This window comes from Kwoniella dejecticola, chromosome 2 (assembly GCF_000512565.2).
Source record: "Kwoniella dejecticola CBS 10117 chromosome 2, complete sequence".
NCBI lineage: Eukaryota > Fungi > Basidiomycota > Tremellomycetes > Tremellales > Cryptococcaceae > Kwoniella > Kwoniella dejecticola.
In genome coordinates, this window is record NC_089302.1 from 2,431,665 (window position 1) to 2,449,762 (window position 18,098).

The 18,098-nt window shown below is 47.8% G+C and overlaps 8 protein-coding genes across 8 annotated transcripts; 6 read left to right on the plus strand and 2 right to left on the minus strand.

Moving 5' to 3' along the window:
* Positions 1-97: 97 nt before the first annotated feature.
* On the minus strand, positions 98-1,640 carry I303_102329 (uncharacterized protein; the record flags this gene model as incomplete). The annotated part of the gene is made up of 3 exons (XM_018404889.1): positions 98-775; positions 908-996; positions 1,106-1,640. The coding sequence occupies 3 exons, from the start codon at positions 1,638-1,640 to the stop codon at positions 98-100; spliced, it is 1,302 nt and encodes a 433-aa protein (XP_018265170.1).
* A 273-nt stretch (positions 1,641-1,913) lies between these two features.
* Positions 1,914-3,564, plus strand: I303_102330 (uncharacterized protein; the record flags this gene model as incomplete). The annotated part of the gene is made up of 7 exons (XM_065968521.1): positions 1,914-1,943; positions 2,110-2,200; positions 2,263-2,326; positions 2,390-2,476; positions 2,546-2,681; positions 2,769-3,237; positions 3,341-3,564. 7 exons carry the CDS (start codon positions 1,914-1,916, stop codon positions 3,562-3,564), a joined length of 1,101 nt encoding a protein of 366 aa, XP_065824593.1.
* Positions 3,565-3,879: 315 nt separating this feature from the next.
* Positions 3,880-4,857, plus strand: I303_102331 (uncharacterized protein; the record flags this gene model as incomplete). The annotated part of the gene is made up of 1 exon (XM_018404887.1): positions 3,880-4,857. One exon carries the CDS (start codon positions 3,880-3,882, stop codon positions 4,855-4,857), a length of 978 nt encoding a protein of 325 aa, XP_018265168.1.
* A 592-nt stretch (positions 4,858-5,449) lies between these two features.
* Positions 5,450-6,547, plus strand: I303_102332 (uncharacterized protein; the record flags this gene model as incomplete). Its single annotated transcript, XM_018404886.1, has 1 exon — positions 5,450-6,547. One exon carries the CDS (start codon positions 5,450-5,452, stop codon positions 6,545-6,547), a length of 1,098 nt encoding a protein of 365 aa, XP_018265167.1.
* A 273-nt stretch (positions 6,548-6,820) lies between these two features.
* I303_102333 (tyrosine-tRNA ligase) lies at positions 6,821-9,106 on the plus strand (the record flags this gene model as incomplete). The annotated part of the gene is made up of 7 exons (XM_065968522.1): positions 6,821-6,972; positions 7,066-7,210; positions 7,333-7,664; positions 7,798-8,215; positions 8,355-8,453; positions 8,530-8,596; positions 8,727-9,106. The coding sequence occupies 7 exons, from the start codon at positions 6,821-6,823 to the stop codon at positions 9,104-9,106; spliced, it is 1,593 nt and encodes a 530-aa protein (XP_065824594.1).
* Positions 9,107-9,765: 659 nt separating this feature from the next.
* Positions 9,766-13,308, minus strand: I303_102334 (uncharacterized protein; the record flags this gene model as incomplete). The annotated part of the gene is made up of 10 exons (XM_018404884.2): positions 9,766-9,926; positions 10,056-10,113; positions 10,294-11,096; positions 11,174-11,503; positions 11,621-12,166; positions 12,376-12,554; positions 12,663-12,716; positions 12,851-12,866; positions 12,927-13,006; positions 13,100-13,308. The coding sequence occupies 10 exons, from the start codon at positions 13,306-13,308 to the stop codon at positions 9,766-9,768; spliced, it is 2,436 nt and encodes an 811-aa protein (XP_018265165.2).
* A 438-nt stretch (positions 13,309-13,746) lies between these two features.
* Positions 13,747-15,334, plus strand: I303_102335 (uncharacterized protein; the record flags this gene model as incomplete). The annotated part of the gene is made up of 2 exons (XM_018404883.1): positions 13,747-14,888; positions 15,055-15,334. The coding sequence occupies 2 exons, from the start codon at positions 13,747-13,749 to the stop codon at positions 15,332-15,334; spliced, it is 1,422 nt and encodes a 473-aa protein (XP_018265164.1).
* A 995-nt stretch (positions 15,335-16,329) lies between these two features.
* On the plus strand, positions 16,330-17,927 carry I303_102336 (uncharacterized protein; the record flags this gene model as incomplete). Its single annotated transcript, XM_018404882.1, has 2 exons — positions 16,330-16,595; positions 16,787-17,927. The coding sequence occupies 2 exons, from the start codon at positions 16,330-16,332 to the stop codon at positions 17,925-17,927; spliced, it is 1,407 nt and encodes a 468-aa protein (XP_018265163.1).
* Between the last annotated feature and the right edge of the window lie 171 nt (positions 17,928-18,098).

Consider the following 18,098-nt stretch of genomic DNA (forward strand, 5'->3'; position numbering starts at 1 on the left):
CAGGAAGCATTTCCGAGTGGTAGCTTGAGATATGCAGTATCACAGGTGCATTGCAGATATGTCATGCATGTTGTTGATGATGATTTAGGGAGCAAGTCTAGTCCTCGCTAACGATTCTCCAGACCTTCACACTCCCATCATCCCCTGCTGAGCTCAACATCCCCAATCCCTTCTTATCATCCCGTATACACCATCCTATACTATTCACATCGCTGACCCCGTGAGCCTCTTTTACCGCTGCGACAGGCTTCATACTTATCCCTCCATTCTCCGTTCCTCCAGACGTGATTCGGAAAACAACGATCTTACCATCTCCTCCCGCTGAAGCTAATAATCCCAGATCTCTTACATCACTGCTAACGTCGTCCTTTTCGGTATTAGGGGAAGGAGACCAAGCGAGCGAGAAAATTGATCTGGAATGAACGGCCAGATGAAGTATTTCGACCCATTGGGAATCAGGTTGATTGCCTTGTCTTTTCCATATCCTAATTCCACCAAGATCACCTCCACTAGCTAGATACGATCCGTCGGGACTGAACGCTAAGCTCCATACGGTCTCGTCTTCCTCTAGGGGCGGTACGTCCAGCTGCGCGTCAGCATCTCTCTCTTCTTTTGAGGGTATGAGTGCACTGATCAGCGATGGGGCCGAGTCGGGAGATAGAGTTAGGGGAGTAGCAGGGAGTCTAGGGTGAAGTTTTTGGAAGATTGTCCAGTCTGAGTCGGGATCGTCGAACGCTAGGTGGATATGCGAGTCGTAAGAAGCCGAAGCTAGTATCTAAGGTCAAAAGAAATCAGCCAATCAGTTCGGTTTGCGTGAGGGCGACTTCTTGATGCTGTCTCTGAAAACCAACGGAAGTGCCTAATGGTAGGATATGAGAGCTCTGAGCATATGTGCAGGCAAACGTACCTCTTCATGTGGATGCCATGCTATACTCTTCACATCTTGCGAATGCTCCATCATCACTGCTATACATTCGAAATCTGCGTCCGGTTGCACTGCAAGCAAAGGGTTAGCTCAGTTTATCCCGAGGACATCGCCTTCCATGGCTGTAGTGCAGAGAGTCTGAGAAGGAGGTGCAGAACATGATTTGCAGGATTGACCTACCTTCCCAAACCCAAACACTCTTATCTCTCGAACAACTCGCCAGAAGCGCCCCATCACTCGAGAACGCTACGCTCTTACATTCGCTCTCGTGTCCTTCTAGGGTAGTCACACACTCCCATTCCTTTTCTTCTCTGCCCTCTATACCTTCATTGCCTGATGTCGCAGGTCTGTATATCCCTTCTTGATCATCTTCGTCGTCCTCATCATCTGAAGAAGGGATGACCTCCTCCCATACTCCGACCGTTGAATCGAACGACCCACTCGCTAATGTCTTCCCGTCCGGAGCCCAAGCTATAGACCTTACCGTCCTCTTGTGATCTGTCGAGATGACCTTGTTCAAGCTGAAGACAGGTTTAGAATCCGATGAGCTGGGTATTCCGTTGCCTGACTCGGAAGAGGGTAAAATGTAAGAGAATAGACGTATTGATCGATCAGTCGAGCATGATGCGAGCAGGTTACGCGTCGGGTTGAAGGTCACGCTCCATGCCGGTTCTGAATGCGATGGAAGCTCAGCTACGAGTTGGAGCTGGGGCATTGTACAGGTTGTTACTCTGGGCGAGGTGCTAGGTGTTTATTTGAAGTACAGTTGATGACGAAATCGTAATCATGAAGATTGAGGAAAAGATGATTCGAGCGAAAAGTGGAGGAGCAACGACGAAAATCGCTTTGGTGATGGGGATGAACCATTTCTTTCGTTTATCTGATTTCATTCACCTACATTCTGACGAGACGCATATCGTGAGGCTCGCAAGAGGGTCCTGGTCATCGCTTCATAGATCACTAAACATATAGAGGGACAGGAGGGAAAATGACCGTTGTCCAAGAAAAGCAGATACCCGTGACTTGTTTTACTGGTTTCTTAGGTGAGTTCGCTGTAATAGGTCTTGAATCCTTCATCTCGTATATCAGAACAAGCTGACTTGTTCTCACACACGTAGGAGCTGTGAGCTAGTATCTTCATATGCTGTCTTTATCTCCAAGCTTAACGAGGTGTCGACATATAGGGCAAAACGTCTACCATCTTATCGCTCATTCAACAATTACCGAAAGACTACAAGGTGGTCTTGCTCAAGAACGAATATGGCGATGTTGAAGGTGAGGAACGGCCCTTGTCCTTCAGCGAGGAACTCGCTTACATTGCTGCTTCCATGGATCAGTCGACTCGCTGCTGGCTTCACAATCAAATATATCAGGAGTATCCGAGATTCTCAATGGATGTCTGTGCGTCCTATCCCCTTCCCGTCTTATAAGTCACTTGGACGCTGATGTCCTCTAATTCGACAGGTGTTGCACGATGGTGGGACTGGTCGAGAATGCCTTGAAGGAGATTAGAGATACCATGAAGCCAGATAGAATCGTAATCGAATCCAGGTGGGTCTGGTATCGTCCCCTCAACCTCCTTGAAAGATTCACGCTTATATAATCTGGATTAATCGATAGCGGCTCAGCATTCCCCGCTACATTGGCTTTACAAATACGTCAGCTCGAGCCTGAGGGATTCAAGCTGGACGGAGTAGTCACTGTCGTAGATTGTCTAAATTTTAAAGGATATGAGGATTCCTCTCCTTCTGCCAAAGTAAGTCGTCATAATATTCCATCCACTGATCCTTTCTCAGTGATGATGAAGATGCCTGACACTGATCATGTTCCTGACGTCTATCAGCTACAAGCAAAATACACGGACTTATTGCTTTTATCAAAACACCACCTCACGACAGAAAGACAGATGGACGACCTGATAGACTCGCTCAACGACTTGAACGATGAGACCCCCAAAATAAAAGTCGGCCCCTCACCTGATAATCCGCCTAAGCCCGAACTTATATTCGGGCTAGATACCAAACTGTTCGAATTGGTAGAAGGTGAAAAAGCGTCTTGGGAGAAGATTGGGTCGGCATCAAGTTCAAATCCGGAGAAATGGCATGGGGAAGAGATTGAGACTAAACAAATCTGGAAAGGAAGGAAAGGCAAGAGCAAAGCTGCACCTCATTTCCATGAAGATGGACAGGAATGTACGCACACTCACGACGACTCTATTCAGAACGATGATGATGGCGATGTGGAAGTGGATTATATAGATAAAGAGTTATTAGAACGGGAGTTAGGCAAGTTGTCATTCGAGGTATACAGGGGTGAGTCTCGCTACGACCTGCCTTTCTCGAGCGTACAACAAAGTGCCAGAACGGCCAGAACGAATTATTCATCTGCGAAAGCTGACCGAACCCCATACTGCAGTCAAAGGCATAGTCCGTCTACCTTCAGATACGGCAGACTTGGGATATACCACAAACATACTGAATTACGCTTTCGGGCGATACGAGCTCACGCCTATACCGAGCCTAGACGAAGATGAGTCGCTGAAAGGAGCGTGTCTGAGACTGACCGTAATGGGTGAACGGGGAGAAGTGGCTCGACGAGCTAGGAAGTTGGCGGAAGGTCTAAGCGCGAAGGTTGAATAGCTTGTCCGTTATCACTCCATATGCAATATGACATAAATTGCTTCTTCTCTCACCGCGGTCGAGCTACTTTCCTCTTGGCCGTCTAGACCATCGATTCGAGTCGGCCGCTTGACTTGCAGGTCTCCTTTCATTAGGTTACCCATGATAAAGGTTGGCTTTCGATATTTCGAAGTCCTCCACATACCTGACCTTCGCGCATTTTCCGCATGCAGTCCACCCCACTACCGGGTTAATGCATATACTGGAGAATTCACATGGAGCTCAACCCCGTTTAAGACAAGGTACAATACAAGGTCTTCCACGTACATCGCCAAAATGGATCGCTCAAGGTCAATGTCAAGTAGAAGTGAATCATCTGCAGCCCCATCGAGATTGCAAATAACCAATTCCAGCCGACCCTTTCTTCGTTCATCTTACAGCGAGCCCAGCACCAGCATCCACACTGCTCATGTCTACTCCGTCTCTGCCACACAGGTTGACACTCGACCAGGGCTCAACAGATCGTCCACCGCTCCTGATCCTCCGTCCGCGGCCCATTCCGACGCTCAACGAGAGATAGACACTTTGAGAGCGGTCTTATCATCCACTACATGCATCTTAGACTCGATCCGGCGCCCGCAGAAAGAACGGCGTCATTGCCAACATGTGCATAAAAATCATTCGCTCGAAGAGGAGAAAGTGGAGTTGGAGCATATCGTCAGTGAATTGGGGATGGTACCTTCCATTCTGAATGATGAGGTTGAGCGTCTGTATACTCATTTTCGAGATACAGTTACACAACTTCGATTCAGCGATTTCATACTGTCCAACCCGGACCTGATGGCCGCGTTCAAACCGAAGAGCAGTGCTGATGATGGTCGGAGCAACATCACTTACATGACTGACGATAGTCATGCCTTGGCAGTACCCAAATTCGTGTTCAGAGAACTACGACCCAATGAAGAAGAGACCGAACGCCTCATGAATTTCTGTAGAGAAGCAGTGGAAGAACGCTGGAGAGCCGTCAGGGAGAGGGTAAATGATCATCTAGAAGATTGGTATGATTGGGATGAGAAGATATCGTTGGTTCCTGCCACTTTCAGGACTAGCAAGCCTGTGTCTGAGACAACATCGAAGGGCACGATAGTGGCGATGCGGAATGGAGCGAAGTTGGAATTGACTGATCCGGATGATATGAGCCAGAAAGGCTCGATATGGCTTCAACATCCCACGAGGGCTTATGGGTGGGTTAAGAAGCTTTTGGAGTTGGGAATAGAGGATGAGACGGTCAGGTATCACTGGACTGGACTCTGATGCCACATTCGAGCAGATACACGGAATACAGTAATACAGTAATACAGTAATACTGCATCTCAAAGTCGCAGCTACTGTGCTGTACTTTGCTGCATGTCCAGTACGATCAAGCTTCAAGTGACATTTCTAAAGCTCAGGATGTTGACCATCTCCTTGTACCACCGATGAACGAGTGTCGTGATATGTAGCCATGCCGAACTTTGTGGCTTGGGACCAAGGAAGCGGACGATCCGTCCATGAGTGACGTGGATGGTGCGTAGGAATATGATGACTGTTTCCGAAAGTGTACGCCCATTTTTCTTTCCTTTGATCAATGTGACCTATGTATTGGTTCTGTGATTTACTTACTGTGCATGCTGCAAATTCAGACTCACTTTTCGCTGTTCATCTGTCATCTGGCCGCAGCCCATGACCCCCCCCCCTTCTCATATTCCTGTATTTACAGCTAGCTTTGCCCTCCAACTATCGTCCACAGATCGCTTTATTGCAAGTCTCTTATTCAAGTCGAAAGAAGATACACACCAATCGCATAAAACATCTCTCACAAAACCCGTCGTTCCTGCATCGTCCGAGAAACCAGTCCAACGCGATCATGGAGCGCTACGACATAGCCACGCGGATCTTACTCAGATCGCACGAAGACATCCCGAACGGGTCCAGCTCCAGCTCCAAACCGGATTCGGACCCGGACTATCCATCACCGTGTGACAGCGGTAGAAGGGGTGTGGATCACGCCGACCGATTGAGCTCGATCAAGCAAGACTTGAAGACCAAGAATGATCGTCTCGATTCATTGCGATCGACAATCAAAAACATGGGAAGAGACACCAGTAGTCCCAGTACCAGTCAGAGTCAGACGAAATCCTCTGCCTCTGCCTCTTTCTCTCGTTCATCGCTATCAGCCTCACTCAAATCAGTCTTCTTCAGATCAAATGCAAATCACCCCAAATCGAACTCCGAAAGATTAGCAGAGCTCGAGTCTTACCAAACGGAAATACTTCGCTTGCGGCACGAATCCAAAGGCCTCAGCGATGAGTACAGACTACTTAATTCGGGACTGCGTCAGTATAGTGAATACCTGGTGGACCAGTCATTGCAAGCGGTACATGACGAGATATACACCTCATTGGTCGAAGCGAGACAAGCAAGTATCATATCTAACATACGAGACTCAGACAAATCAAAGACCGGAGACATCGTCACCGATACAGCTGGGGTCGAGAACGAGGTGGAAGACCTTCTTTGTCGAGAGATCAGGCAATCATACAAGGAAGCGATGGAGGAGACGGTTGGGCCAGCCTTGCGAGGCATTCTAGATGAAGCACTGGTCTATCAGTATGGTGACCTGGTCGAGGCAGGAGACGCCCAGGACTCAGTCACAGCCACAGAAATCTTGAGCTTGACTGAGTCTATCGAGATGTGTAAGCCGGTATACATCGTCAGACGAGTCGAGAACGACACGAGAAGCGCAGTGGACATTTTCCCAAGCTGCTGTGAACAGATGGAGGATTTTGATCAGACTGAAATCAGCTTTAGAGATGAGCCTATGAGCGATACTGGGCTGATTCGACAGCTTCAAGACCAAGGTCTGAATGCGAAAGGATGGAAAGAGATATCAAGCCATTCTCGTGATGCTCCTCTGAGGGATCGGCCCATCAGGTCGGCTTCAAAGGGGGGTCGAGCAGCATAGCAATCGGAGGCGACAGATGACTGATTCAGATTGTAAATCTAGCACAATATCTGTCCTCTATGAATCGAGATTGGACGATGATTTCATCCATGTTCGTTGGCTCAGATTCCTTCGAAGGAAAAGTGATGACATCATCATATCTTCATCTGTCTTCGAAAGTTCACTTGCAGAATCCATTGTTGTTGTTGTGGATTGCTATTGTTCGATACTTGCCTTTGCTTGAATGGTAGATCTTCACCACGACATCCATGCGCTAGCATCGAGGGCATCGCCATGGTCACCACCGCTGCCCTCCTCTCTTCGCGGCAGTCTTTTCGTATATCTCGCCGCATATCCCGGTTGCTGCGCAGGCGAAACTTATCTTCGACCTCCAAGTCTGTCATACAGGAACTGGACGAACGGGGCTTCATAGCAGCTTTGACGAGGTGTGTAGATCCACCGCTTCTCCCTCTAATCCATACAAGTGATTTTCGCTGCGCTCGTATCTGACGACAGGGTGAAACTTCATTTATGTGCAGTCCGAAGATCCATCAGCATGTCTCGAAACCCACAACCATCTACGCAGGTGTAGATCCTTCTGCATCGTCTTTACACGTCGGGAATCTCTTACCTCTCCTGGGGTTATTGCATTTCCAAGCTAAAGGTCATCAATCAATTTGCCTCGTGCGTACGTTCTCTTCTTCACCTCGCTCACCCAAGGGGAATACCTCTGATGCCCCCCGTCCAAATTATGTCCATTTGATACCCTCCTCATACATCTGCTGACTGCTTGATTGCTTGCTTAGATCGGAGGAGCAACAGGCTCTATTGGTGATCCATCAGGACGGTCGACCGAACGGAAAGCTCTTACACCTGAAGAGCTGGCCATCAATGTACAGGGTATCACAGCTCAAGTGCACCGATTCTTCTCGACTGGCTCAGCGTATTTGGAAAACCGAGGAATAGAGATCATCAACCCGAGTAAAGGCAAAGGAAAGGCAAAGGAGCAGACTGAAAGTTTGGTGGCAGGAGTCAAGGTAGTGGATAACTACGAATGGACGAAGAACGTCACCCTATTAGACTTCTTGAGAGGTCCTGGGAAATTATCGAGAGTCAGCGCTATGTTATCGAGGGACAGGTGAGCTCAATTAAGTCCAGATCCTTGCCATGAATTCATCGAGTCAATCAAATTCCGTCCCAAATTCCGTGTCCGTGGTGAATCGCGACAAGTGGACTGACTATCAATTCTCCGCCTTTTCCCCTTGATTCAGCGTGAAGAACCGGTTATCCTCCGACTCAGGTATATCTTACACTGAATTTACTTATCAGCTACTGCAAGCATTCGACTTCTCTCACTTGTGGAAAGAGCACGGATGCAGGATACAGCTGGGCGGATCAGATCAATGGGGAAATATCGTGTCGGGGATAGATCTCATCAAAAGGACACATTCGATGTCGTCCTCCCCTGAGTCTGTTGCACTTGATCATGACTACCACGCGGCCGCAAAGGCCGAAAATTCTCCCAGTGGAACTAGGAATAAGGAGAGCGAGATAGTCGAAGAAGAAGTTGAGGCGTACGGAATGACAATACCGCTTTTAACCACTAGCACAGGCGAGAAATTTGGAAAGTCGGCGGGGAACGCTATTTGGCTGGATGAGAAACGGACTAGTCCAGCTGAGTTCTACCAAGTAAGTGCGGGCACCTGGACCTTCTGATCTTGTACTTCAAGCCCTTCTTTAGCGCTACCTGGTGTGACTGGAGAACCAAATGGTCTCGCATCCTCGTGAACCTCCCAGCTGACATCCCTTTCGTTTTGGATTTCATCAGTTCTTCTTGCGAACAACGGATGAAGATATTTCAAAATACCTTAAGCTGTTCACCTTTCTGCCTCTGCACGAAGTAGACACCATCATGGCTGAACACGAGGTGCGTTTGAGATAGCGCGTCCGGGTTTCTCTTTCTTATGCTGATTCTCCCATCACGTCCATGTCGATCCTAACAGCAATCACGATCTCAGAGAATACCTCAGAAAGTCTTGGCTAAGGAAGTAACAGAGCTAGTACACGGGCGTAAGTCATTCCCTCAACTCCACTTGAGTCCTCTCAAATCCATCCAGATCGTCCATGACCAAGCTGCAGATACTGAATACCTACAGAATGAGAAACGCTGATCTCGTTGTGATCATTTTCTTCTTTTCAGCCGAGGGCCTTGCAAAAGCGTTACAAATCACATCCATCCTCTTCCCCTCCAAGATCCAACGGAACTCCGCTGGCTTATCAGACATCTACAAAACCCTCAAATCCCAAGATATCTTGGACTCATTCGAGGGGGATCCGCGATTCCATAAAATCCCTTTCGACGACATACACAAGATGACAATCTCCAAATTATGCGTCGTGTATGGGCTCTGTAAATCCCGGGGGGAGGCTAGTAAATTCATCAGTCAGGGTAGTCTGACGATGAATGATCGGAAGATCAATGATCCGCGGGATATCATACGGAGGCAGCAATTGATAGATGGGAAAATAGCTATTTTGAAAGTTGGAAATAAGAAGCAGCTAGTATTTTACCTCGAATAGAATAAATCACACCGGAATCAACTGGACTACGCTGAGCTGTCGATGAGGGGCAGTGTTGTACGATCGATAAAGGTTTGGTGTCTGAGCCAAGTTTTCCGCGTACTACAGCCCGATATGTACACATGCGCAGAGGCGTAGAGGAGATGAGGGATTAGTTTAATCGAAATGCTGTAGACAAATAGGCGGCCCATACTCTTCTTGTTCCGCTCTTGTCGTGTCTGTAATTTCTAATGCATGACTCACCCATTCTGAGACAAGTCAAAATTCCCAGCACGCGATTGGTATAGTATCACTGTTCTGTGGTGCATCATCGGTTCCTCACTCAACATTCAGGTTGGCTGTGTCCCGCGTCTGAGCCAGATCAAATGGTGGTATTGCAGAAAACAGTCGAGACGAGACGAGACGAGACGAGTCAGGACGCTCCTTGTGCTTTGTGAGGGATGCCCCAAAATGAGACGGAATATCGCTCGCATACATCAAATCAGGTATAACAGACATATGCTGCCAGTCCATACTCACGGCGAGACCATTATCTTATCTTATATCTTTCTTCTGATATTTAACAGTTTGTAGCGCACACCGTATGTACGGTACAATCTTTCGATGATCACTCTAGCAACAACACGAGAACATAGGAAATGACCATAGATAATGGATGGTCATAATAACCATCTAATAACTTCTCCTTTATCGAGCACCTTCTCATAGATCCCCTCAATCTGTTCGGCATTATTGACGAACCATTCATGTTTGAGCGCATGCTTCGAGCGGGTTCGGTATCGAGGATCGAGGGTGAACAGTTCGTCGATGAAGGCTTTACCTATATCAATAATACCAATAAACACAAACACAAACACAAACACGCACACCTATCAACTTCAGATCTGAAAATCACATCGTCCTCTCTCAAGTCCGGGGATGGCGCTGATAGGGTTTGTATAACACGCACCTTCTTCAGACCATTGGGACCACCTCTCACTCTCAGCCCATTGAGAAGGGCTTATTTTCTGCAGGAGCCGCACCATGTGCAACGTCAACATCAGTGTCGTCAGCTCAATGATAATGTACACAAATAGCCTAGTCGATGCCCGGGACCAACGTAAGACAAAGACAAAGTTCAAGTACATTGATCACCCTTCACATCGCCCAAATTTGTTTTGCTTGCCCGACTGGCTGTTACAACTCACCTTGAATCGCTCGATCCGATCGATGATACCATCAATCTCAGAATCCCTACTTCGTCCGTTATGGAGCTCGGCGTCCTCGTCCTCAGCTGGGTATGGGTATCCGTCTTCATACTGATATGCATCGTGGGCATCGTCCTCATCTTTCTTTTCATCTTCATCCCAAGACATCTCGGAAAGCTTTCGAGTCAAGGTTGCCTGCCGATCCGAGCCTCGCTGGAAAGGTTCTAGTGTACAACTGCGGTTCCTACTTGGCCCAACATACAATTTGGCTGCACTTGATGCGCTTTTGTCATTCCTGTACATGTTAAATTGCCGATTGGGATGTATGATCGAGCCGGTGTCAGACGTCGTGCGAGTGGGATATCCGTTCAGGGAATCTTGGAGTTGAGGCTGACCAGAAATATCCATAGACAGCCTACGATCAGCTCGAAGTTGAGGTTGATATTCACTCTGGTATTGATCAAAATCTAGTTCATCGAGCGATCGAGGAGATGGAAAATCATCAATCGGTTCCATCTCTTCGTCTTCACCGCCACTGCGTCTGCTCGGTTTGGGACTATCGTCCATCTCGATATCGTCATCGTCATAGATCGACATCTGTTCTGGCCTCTGGTGGAGGGACCGTCTCGTTCTTGTGCGTCGCCGTCTATTTCGATGACGAGACATCTCCGTGATCGACAGAGTGTCTGGGGTAAGGATAAAGCCAAGGTCAAGGTCAAAGTCGCCGCAAGGCAGACTGGGAAGCTTCTCATCCCTGAGATGTTGGTATGGATGTTCATGAGTTGCGCAGAAATACAGCGTGACTGTTGAACACATCACGGAATGAGCATATACCAGTTTTAGGCGAACAAATGGGCATACAGATCTCTAAATAACTCACCCCCTGTAGCCCACATATCCGCACCCATCTCTTCTTGCCACCAGATCCGACCAACCTCCTCCCTCGACCCTTCATAAACTTTTGTTCTGCCAGCCTCTTCCCGCCGGAAAGCTCGTAAGATATCGTAAGATAGGTATTCGCTTGTTCCTCGAAGATCTGCTTTGCTCGTATGATACAAATCCCTCTGATCCCCTTCATGTCCATCACCATCTCCACACTCAGTCGACTGGGAGGTGATCGAGGATCGGCAGGATGAGCAGCCAAAGTCGGCGAGTAGGATCCGAGGGTATGCGCAGGATGTGTGCAGAAGGATGTTTTCAGGTTTTATATCTGTTGTCGTATGGGCACAACACAGCTCATCAGTCTCATTTCATGCCTCCGAACTTGAACTTCAGACTTGGGCTTTCTAAATGCAGGTGTGGAGGAATGAGGAGAGTTCGGTCTCACCTCGATGCACGATCCCCCGTCTATGTAGGTGTTTCAGCCCATCTATAATCTGCCATCCGATCCATCGAACTTCATCTTCACGTAGATGCCCATATCTTTCTAGGTAACTCCAGAGATCACCTCCCGTAACTAATTCCATCACAATATGGATCTTACCATCCACAGGATCCCCTTTAACCTCCCCTTGTCCTTGTCTATTTTGTACTCCTTGACGCTCTATGACCCAATCGAAGAGTTTCAGGACATTCGGATGATCCAAATCTTTCTGAATCTGAATCTCCAACTTGATCCATTCAAAGTAATCGTACGCATCTTGTACCCGCTTGATCGTCTTGATGGCTACTTGCACGGTCGGGTCTTGCAGGTGAGAACCGATATTGACAATACCCCAAGAGCCGTTGCCCAATGGATAATTATGGATCACCCATGGATGTAAGGGGAAGGTGGATGTGGGGTCAGAAGAATAGAATAGGCGTAAAGAGAGCGCTTGGTCCTGCGTTGCTTGGGTGATAGACATTGCTTGAGGGTGTTGAGAGTATGTGAATACTGCGTGTGATGGAAATTAGTTGAGATCAGTACGCGATCATTTCTGTTTCGTGCATTTCTAGAGTTGGAACTCGATAAAAGTCTGAGAGGCGCTGATACGGAGGAGGAGGATGATGATGATGATAGGAATGTTTGTCTGTGTTTGTTGACGATTGTGACTGTGCTTCAATTTCTAAGAGGGGAATATGAGGGATTGGAATGATACGCACCTCCTCCATATCCAGGCAATTGCACTTCATCTCCATCTCGTAGAACCCTAGACCTCGTACTGATGGCTTTGCCCCTCACAGTGCGTGTATATATCCCACTTTGTTGGCCATTGATAATATACCCGTTCGTTGAGGTATCATGAAGAACAGCTATAGACAGCCGCGTGGTGGTTCGTACGCTGCGGAGTACAATGATCAGACTCCTATCCCGTCCTTACTGATAGGCCGTTGAGTAAAGCGACAGGCGACATGATGCGATGCGATGTGAGGTGAGGTGAATTACTCACGCATAGAGTCGTAGATGTCTCTGAGAGATCTGAGGTTTCTTGATGACGAGATCACTACATCAATACATCAATCTCAGTACCACAGTGCACATATTTCTGAAGTGGAAGGAGGTGAGGTGGTTTACCATCCTGCACTTCTTCCGATCCAAAATACCGTGTCCAGCGTAATAAGTAGATCTCCTTCTCACTATGTCAGCTCGAAATCTACCCCATCACCTCGACCAGTGAAGAATTAGGGGACGATAGCGTAGTAAGACTACCCACTATTACCTGCTGGGCTTTTCAATGTTAATTTCCCTACTACACCTTCAGCATCCCAAGGATCTCCTGATCGAGATCCTCGGCTGTTTCGGTTCATCAGCTTGATCTCGCGGGGCGAGCGCGTCTCTTCTGTGTAAGCTGGACGCTTGTATATCAGTATATAAGTCAATGGTCACGCCTCGATCAGCCAAGTTCCCGAGTGAGTATGACGGAGGATGTTAGTGGGAGCTTGAGTACAGTATGGGTTCAAGCCCAGTCGGTAGATCAGTCGTTTCGTCATCGATCGCCTGAGTGTAGAACGCGTTTTCGCCTCCAAATCAGCTGAGCAGTCCAGAGCGGCGGTGAGCAGTCTCCTTGTGCTGAAGTGGGAAGGATATGAATCCATGTGGTGAGTTGCGCTGCAATGATTAGTGACAAAAACAGATAGCAGGAAGCGAAAGCGAGAAAGCAAGCAAGAAGGTTACGTCACACACCCCCTGTCTCTTTCTTACGTAACCTGCCACACTATGTTCGGCTTTATGCGATTGAGTACCTGTACGGTGATGTCGCTATGACGATGAACTCGTAAAACATTCGGATTACACTACTCAGTACTGATAGCAAGACCGAGATACTGCTGATGAGCAGTCGACGAGGGACAGCACAAGGGTGAACAGCCGAACAGATTAAAATTGACACGATTGATGACCATTGGGTACTCGAGGGGTCTAGTATGAGGGTATATATACATCAGACTGTGACGCTATAAGATGTGACTCCATGTATCTAGTAGTTCATGGTTTTCCACATCTGCGTCCCCATCCCAATGATCAGGCCAGACAACATGCTCCAGCTTGTCCTACCTGACCCTTCCTCCATCTCCAGCATTACCCCACTCATCCGGCAGACCCAAAAGACCAGTCTGACTCCTTTGTGCGCTATTTCACCTCTTTCATTGTCATCCCCCATATCCATTGACCTGGATAGCGATGACATCTCTACTTTATCCACCCATTCTGACTCAATCGATAGCAATACCGCATACACATCCGATTCCAATTCCGACTCAGAGGTACTAGAAAACCTCATGGACAGTCTACCAGAGGAAATACGGCAACAGATCTGGCAAGACGTTTTACTCCACCCATGCCGCTCTCTTCAACTTAGCCTGATGCGAATTAATCGCAAAACATATAAACAGATCGCTCAGAAGATCTATCGCGACGTCGTCCTCACCCAGCACAACGTTCGGGGGTATTTCTATGGTCTGGGCGAAGCTTTCGGCGGGGAAAACCGTCCTGAAGAGAGGTGGCCAGTCAGTGGACCAGGTATAATGCCCCTACATCTTCTCGGTCTCTCTTATGACCCTTCACATCGAGTTTCACCCTTCATTCGGAAATTCACCCTATGCAACCTCGTCGAGAGGTTGACCATCTGCGACGCGGAGAGTTTCTTGGTTCTGCTGGAGGCTGCTTCGGAAGCTTATGTGTACGGGATGAACACTTGGGTACACAGGGTTTTATTCGACCAGATCGATAGTATAACCCTCGGTGCAACAATCTTCGAGGAGCTGGATAAGCGACCATTGGTCTGGAGAGGGATGTTAAGTGAATTGTGGAATATCATCAAAGGCGATTCAGTAATCATCAAATTCCCTCACCCAAGTAGACCGCTGAAAGAGGATACGTACAGGATGGCGATCAGTGCGTTGGGAACGCCGAGTAGTCTGGGACAAGAGAATAGGCTTTTGGATGAGGTGGTGATATACACGCCGAAATTGGATGGGATAGATCTGGGAACGATCAGTGCGAGTAAAGTCAAGATTCACTTGATCGTGGATAATCAAGGGAATGGAGGGGGAGAGGGAGATGCAACGGCAACGTGGATAGGATGTAATGAGAAGACGCACCCTGAGTGTCTTAGTCAGGAGGCGCAGTTGAGGAGGTTTTTGAGAAGACATTGGTTAGTCGGTATGGATAATACCGAGTGAGTGGTGTTCGTTCTTCGTTGTTCGTTGTTCGTGCTTCATGATGTAGTCAAATGGGTTGAAAAAACAAGAAATCAGAGTCAATGTTTGGAGACGACATTACCGTCTCGCTTAGCTAATTGCCATTTTACGAATGCTGATTGCTGATCACACGCGTTGACTTAGGTACATCGGCGTCCCACAGGAAGTCGAGAGAGTTACAATATACAACGTAGCAGCTTATAACAGGCGAAGATGTCTGACGGGACGTTTGTCGACCGATCTACAATATATACCTGCACCCGCAGACGCAGGCGCAGAGGGTCGCCAGGCGGACGCAGGGGAGACGCCATCGTTGCCTACTGTACTTTACGGTGCAATGGAGGGGGACGAGCAGCTAGCGTTGGAGGTGGATTCGAAAGTGCATTTGATGGGTCCGGAGGATGCATCGCAAGTGCGTGTGTAATCGGTCAGGGTATGGCAGGATGGAATATGATAGAGTAGGATAGAACGGATCAAAATGTTTAAGGGAGACGATGAGGGTTTTATGATACGACATGACGAGAAGGATGACGACGAAACGAGGATGAACCAAGGTACTGTTTTAGATATTTCTGTGCAGTACGTACAGTATGTTTACGCACGCTGAAATTTTTACATGCAAGTTGTACTTCTTGCACTCAAGTCATCACAGAGACTTGACATTCGATTGACACGATAAGCGATCTGGATGATATGAATACATGAATGGATAGCCCATCCACATTCGTGTTTCCGATGGGCCATTCAGTCGGCTAATCTCTTTCCAATTTAATTCATCACGCCTTACAACCTCACAACACGCAGAGGGTTGCCTGACAGCCTAGTAAAGTCTGATCAAAATAAACAGGCTTAAAGTTCAATCACCTCATTCACCTCGACTTCGCCGATTGAATTGAACGCAAAACAGACATGTTTCAGGCTCAGCGCGAAAATGAATCCCAAGTCAAATACAACTTAACTTTCTCTCGTGCATTTGTGCTCGAAAATTATCGCGAACCGGCGTGACACTGACACATCTCCCTTCACGGTCCACGACCTCTGTTGAATTTTCTTGCTATTTGAGCTCTTATCTCTGTGCTGTCCGTCTGTCTGTCACGAAAGGGTGCGGTGCCGGGCATGCCGTCCATTTTTGGCACACAGCTGTGCGGATTAGCTGTATGAACGTATGAACAGAGATAAGAGGATCTCACATTATCAGCTCGCTCGTTACTGGTTTGTACTATTCATGTTACGTCCTTCCTTTGTTCGCTATTCCTCGTCCACTTTACAGCGTGACTGCAACTCCCTCCGTGGGTCAATCTGCATTGGATCAAGGACTTTGGAAGAGTTACAATAGCGAATCGCAGAATGATCTTACGCTTGCCTACTTCCCACTGCTTGACCGTCTAGAACAGTGTTTCAATCTTACAATCTTACAGGATGCGCCAATCGAGTACTCACATACATGTACCCCTCTCGACGCCTCAAAGCATTCACGTCAACGCAAACGCAAGTGAGGATATGGATGCTCACATGAACGCCCACGCCATTATCAAGGCCAATGAGAACGTCAAGCCCCATGCGGATAACAACAACAAAGATGAACCCATCGATATCCAGCACAACGACACCCTCCAACCAATCTCAGCGGCTAATCTCAGATCCTTGACATCCTACGCTCCAGCAGTCCAACATTGTTGCTCAGAGTCAGTCAGGCGTTTTATGACGATTTGATACCTGGCTTATATCGACGGTTGGTCCTGACGAGGGAGAACGTAGATGGGGTTGTACGTGGTTGCTCGGTGGCGGATCATGCCCATGTGCACGACAATACTGATATCAAAGGAAAAGGCAAAGTCATAGACACGTTCAACCTGATGGATAAAAGCACATACAGGAAGAGAGAAGCGTTGGGGTGGGTTCGGGAATTGGAGATAAGGGACGTGGAAGTATTAGATAAGCTATTGGACGTCTCTGCTTCGGCGTCTAATCAGATCGAAGGATGTGAAGAATCAATGGAAATTATTGCAGTTGAAGGGAACGGCACCGAGTACGACATTGTTGACACACACGATGCGCTCGTGAATGGAATACCACCACCACCAACCGTGCCCATACCCGGGTCCGAAATCGAATCCAGATGCGAACCATTGTTCCCCAATTTAGAAAGACTCAAAATCCCATTCATCCTCCTTGACGAGCTCAACCACCTGACCCTATCTTCCACCTATGATCGCAATTACAATCACGATCTCGCCGTCTCCGAGGAAATCAGTGTCAGTGTCAGCGCAAGCGAACAGAAACTCCGAAGATATTCTACCGTATTCTCCCACTTGATTCGCGCGGAGATTATCGAGCTGGATTTGAGTGAGGAGGTGGAGAGGGATCAGTATTGGGCTTTCGATATTACTATCTTGACTCTTTTGGAGGGTATCATCGAGTCTGACGCTGAGTCTGAGCAAGAGGGAGAGCAACTGGAGGACGATCATGAAAGTGGATCAGTATCATCATCATCAGTACACGAAGAGCCAAACAGCGAAATACCCAGAGAGGCGCATGGCAGGATACGTTCGTATAGACATAGAACAGAGTTGAGGATTGAGACGGTATTACCACAAGATGAGCCGGATAAGGGGTATATACCGCATAATTTGGTATTACCCTCGAGAATCTCTTTCAAGCGCAATGTCGTACGAGGTGGAGTCGGGCAGGAAAATGAAGTTGAGCAAGGAGTCGTCGGTCAAAATGAAGACGAGACTGAGGATGAAGTTGAAGTTGAGACTGAAGGGGGAAATGAGACTGAGGACTTTAACGAAAATGCGAGTTTAGCAAAATTAATAAGGGATCATTACGATGTCCATCTCTCGCGTGCGGCCGATACACCACCTGAGATCCTATATTTCGTGGATGATCCGCCGGGAGTAAGAGAGGAGCTGGGTAAGATGGTAGAGCTTCGAATACGGGTTGGGGAAAGGTTGTTATACCTAGAAGAGGAAGGGGGGATCATACGGCAAGATTGTAGGGTCAAGAAATCATAGAGGATATCACTTAGAGTCGGTCGTACACAGGCTGAAGTAGAGGAGTTAACTTCTGATTCGTCAACGGGTTAGTAGAGAAGAATATGAGGATACAAGAATACATGCAAATGCCTTAGATGCATACCAAGTCAGAGTATCACTGCGCCCTGACGATCATGCCCTTCCCTGTCT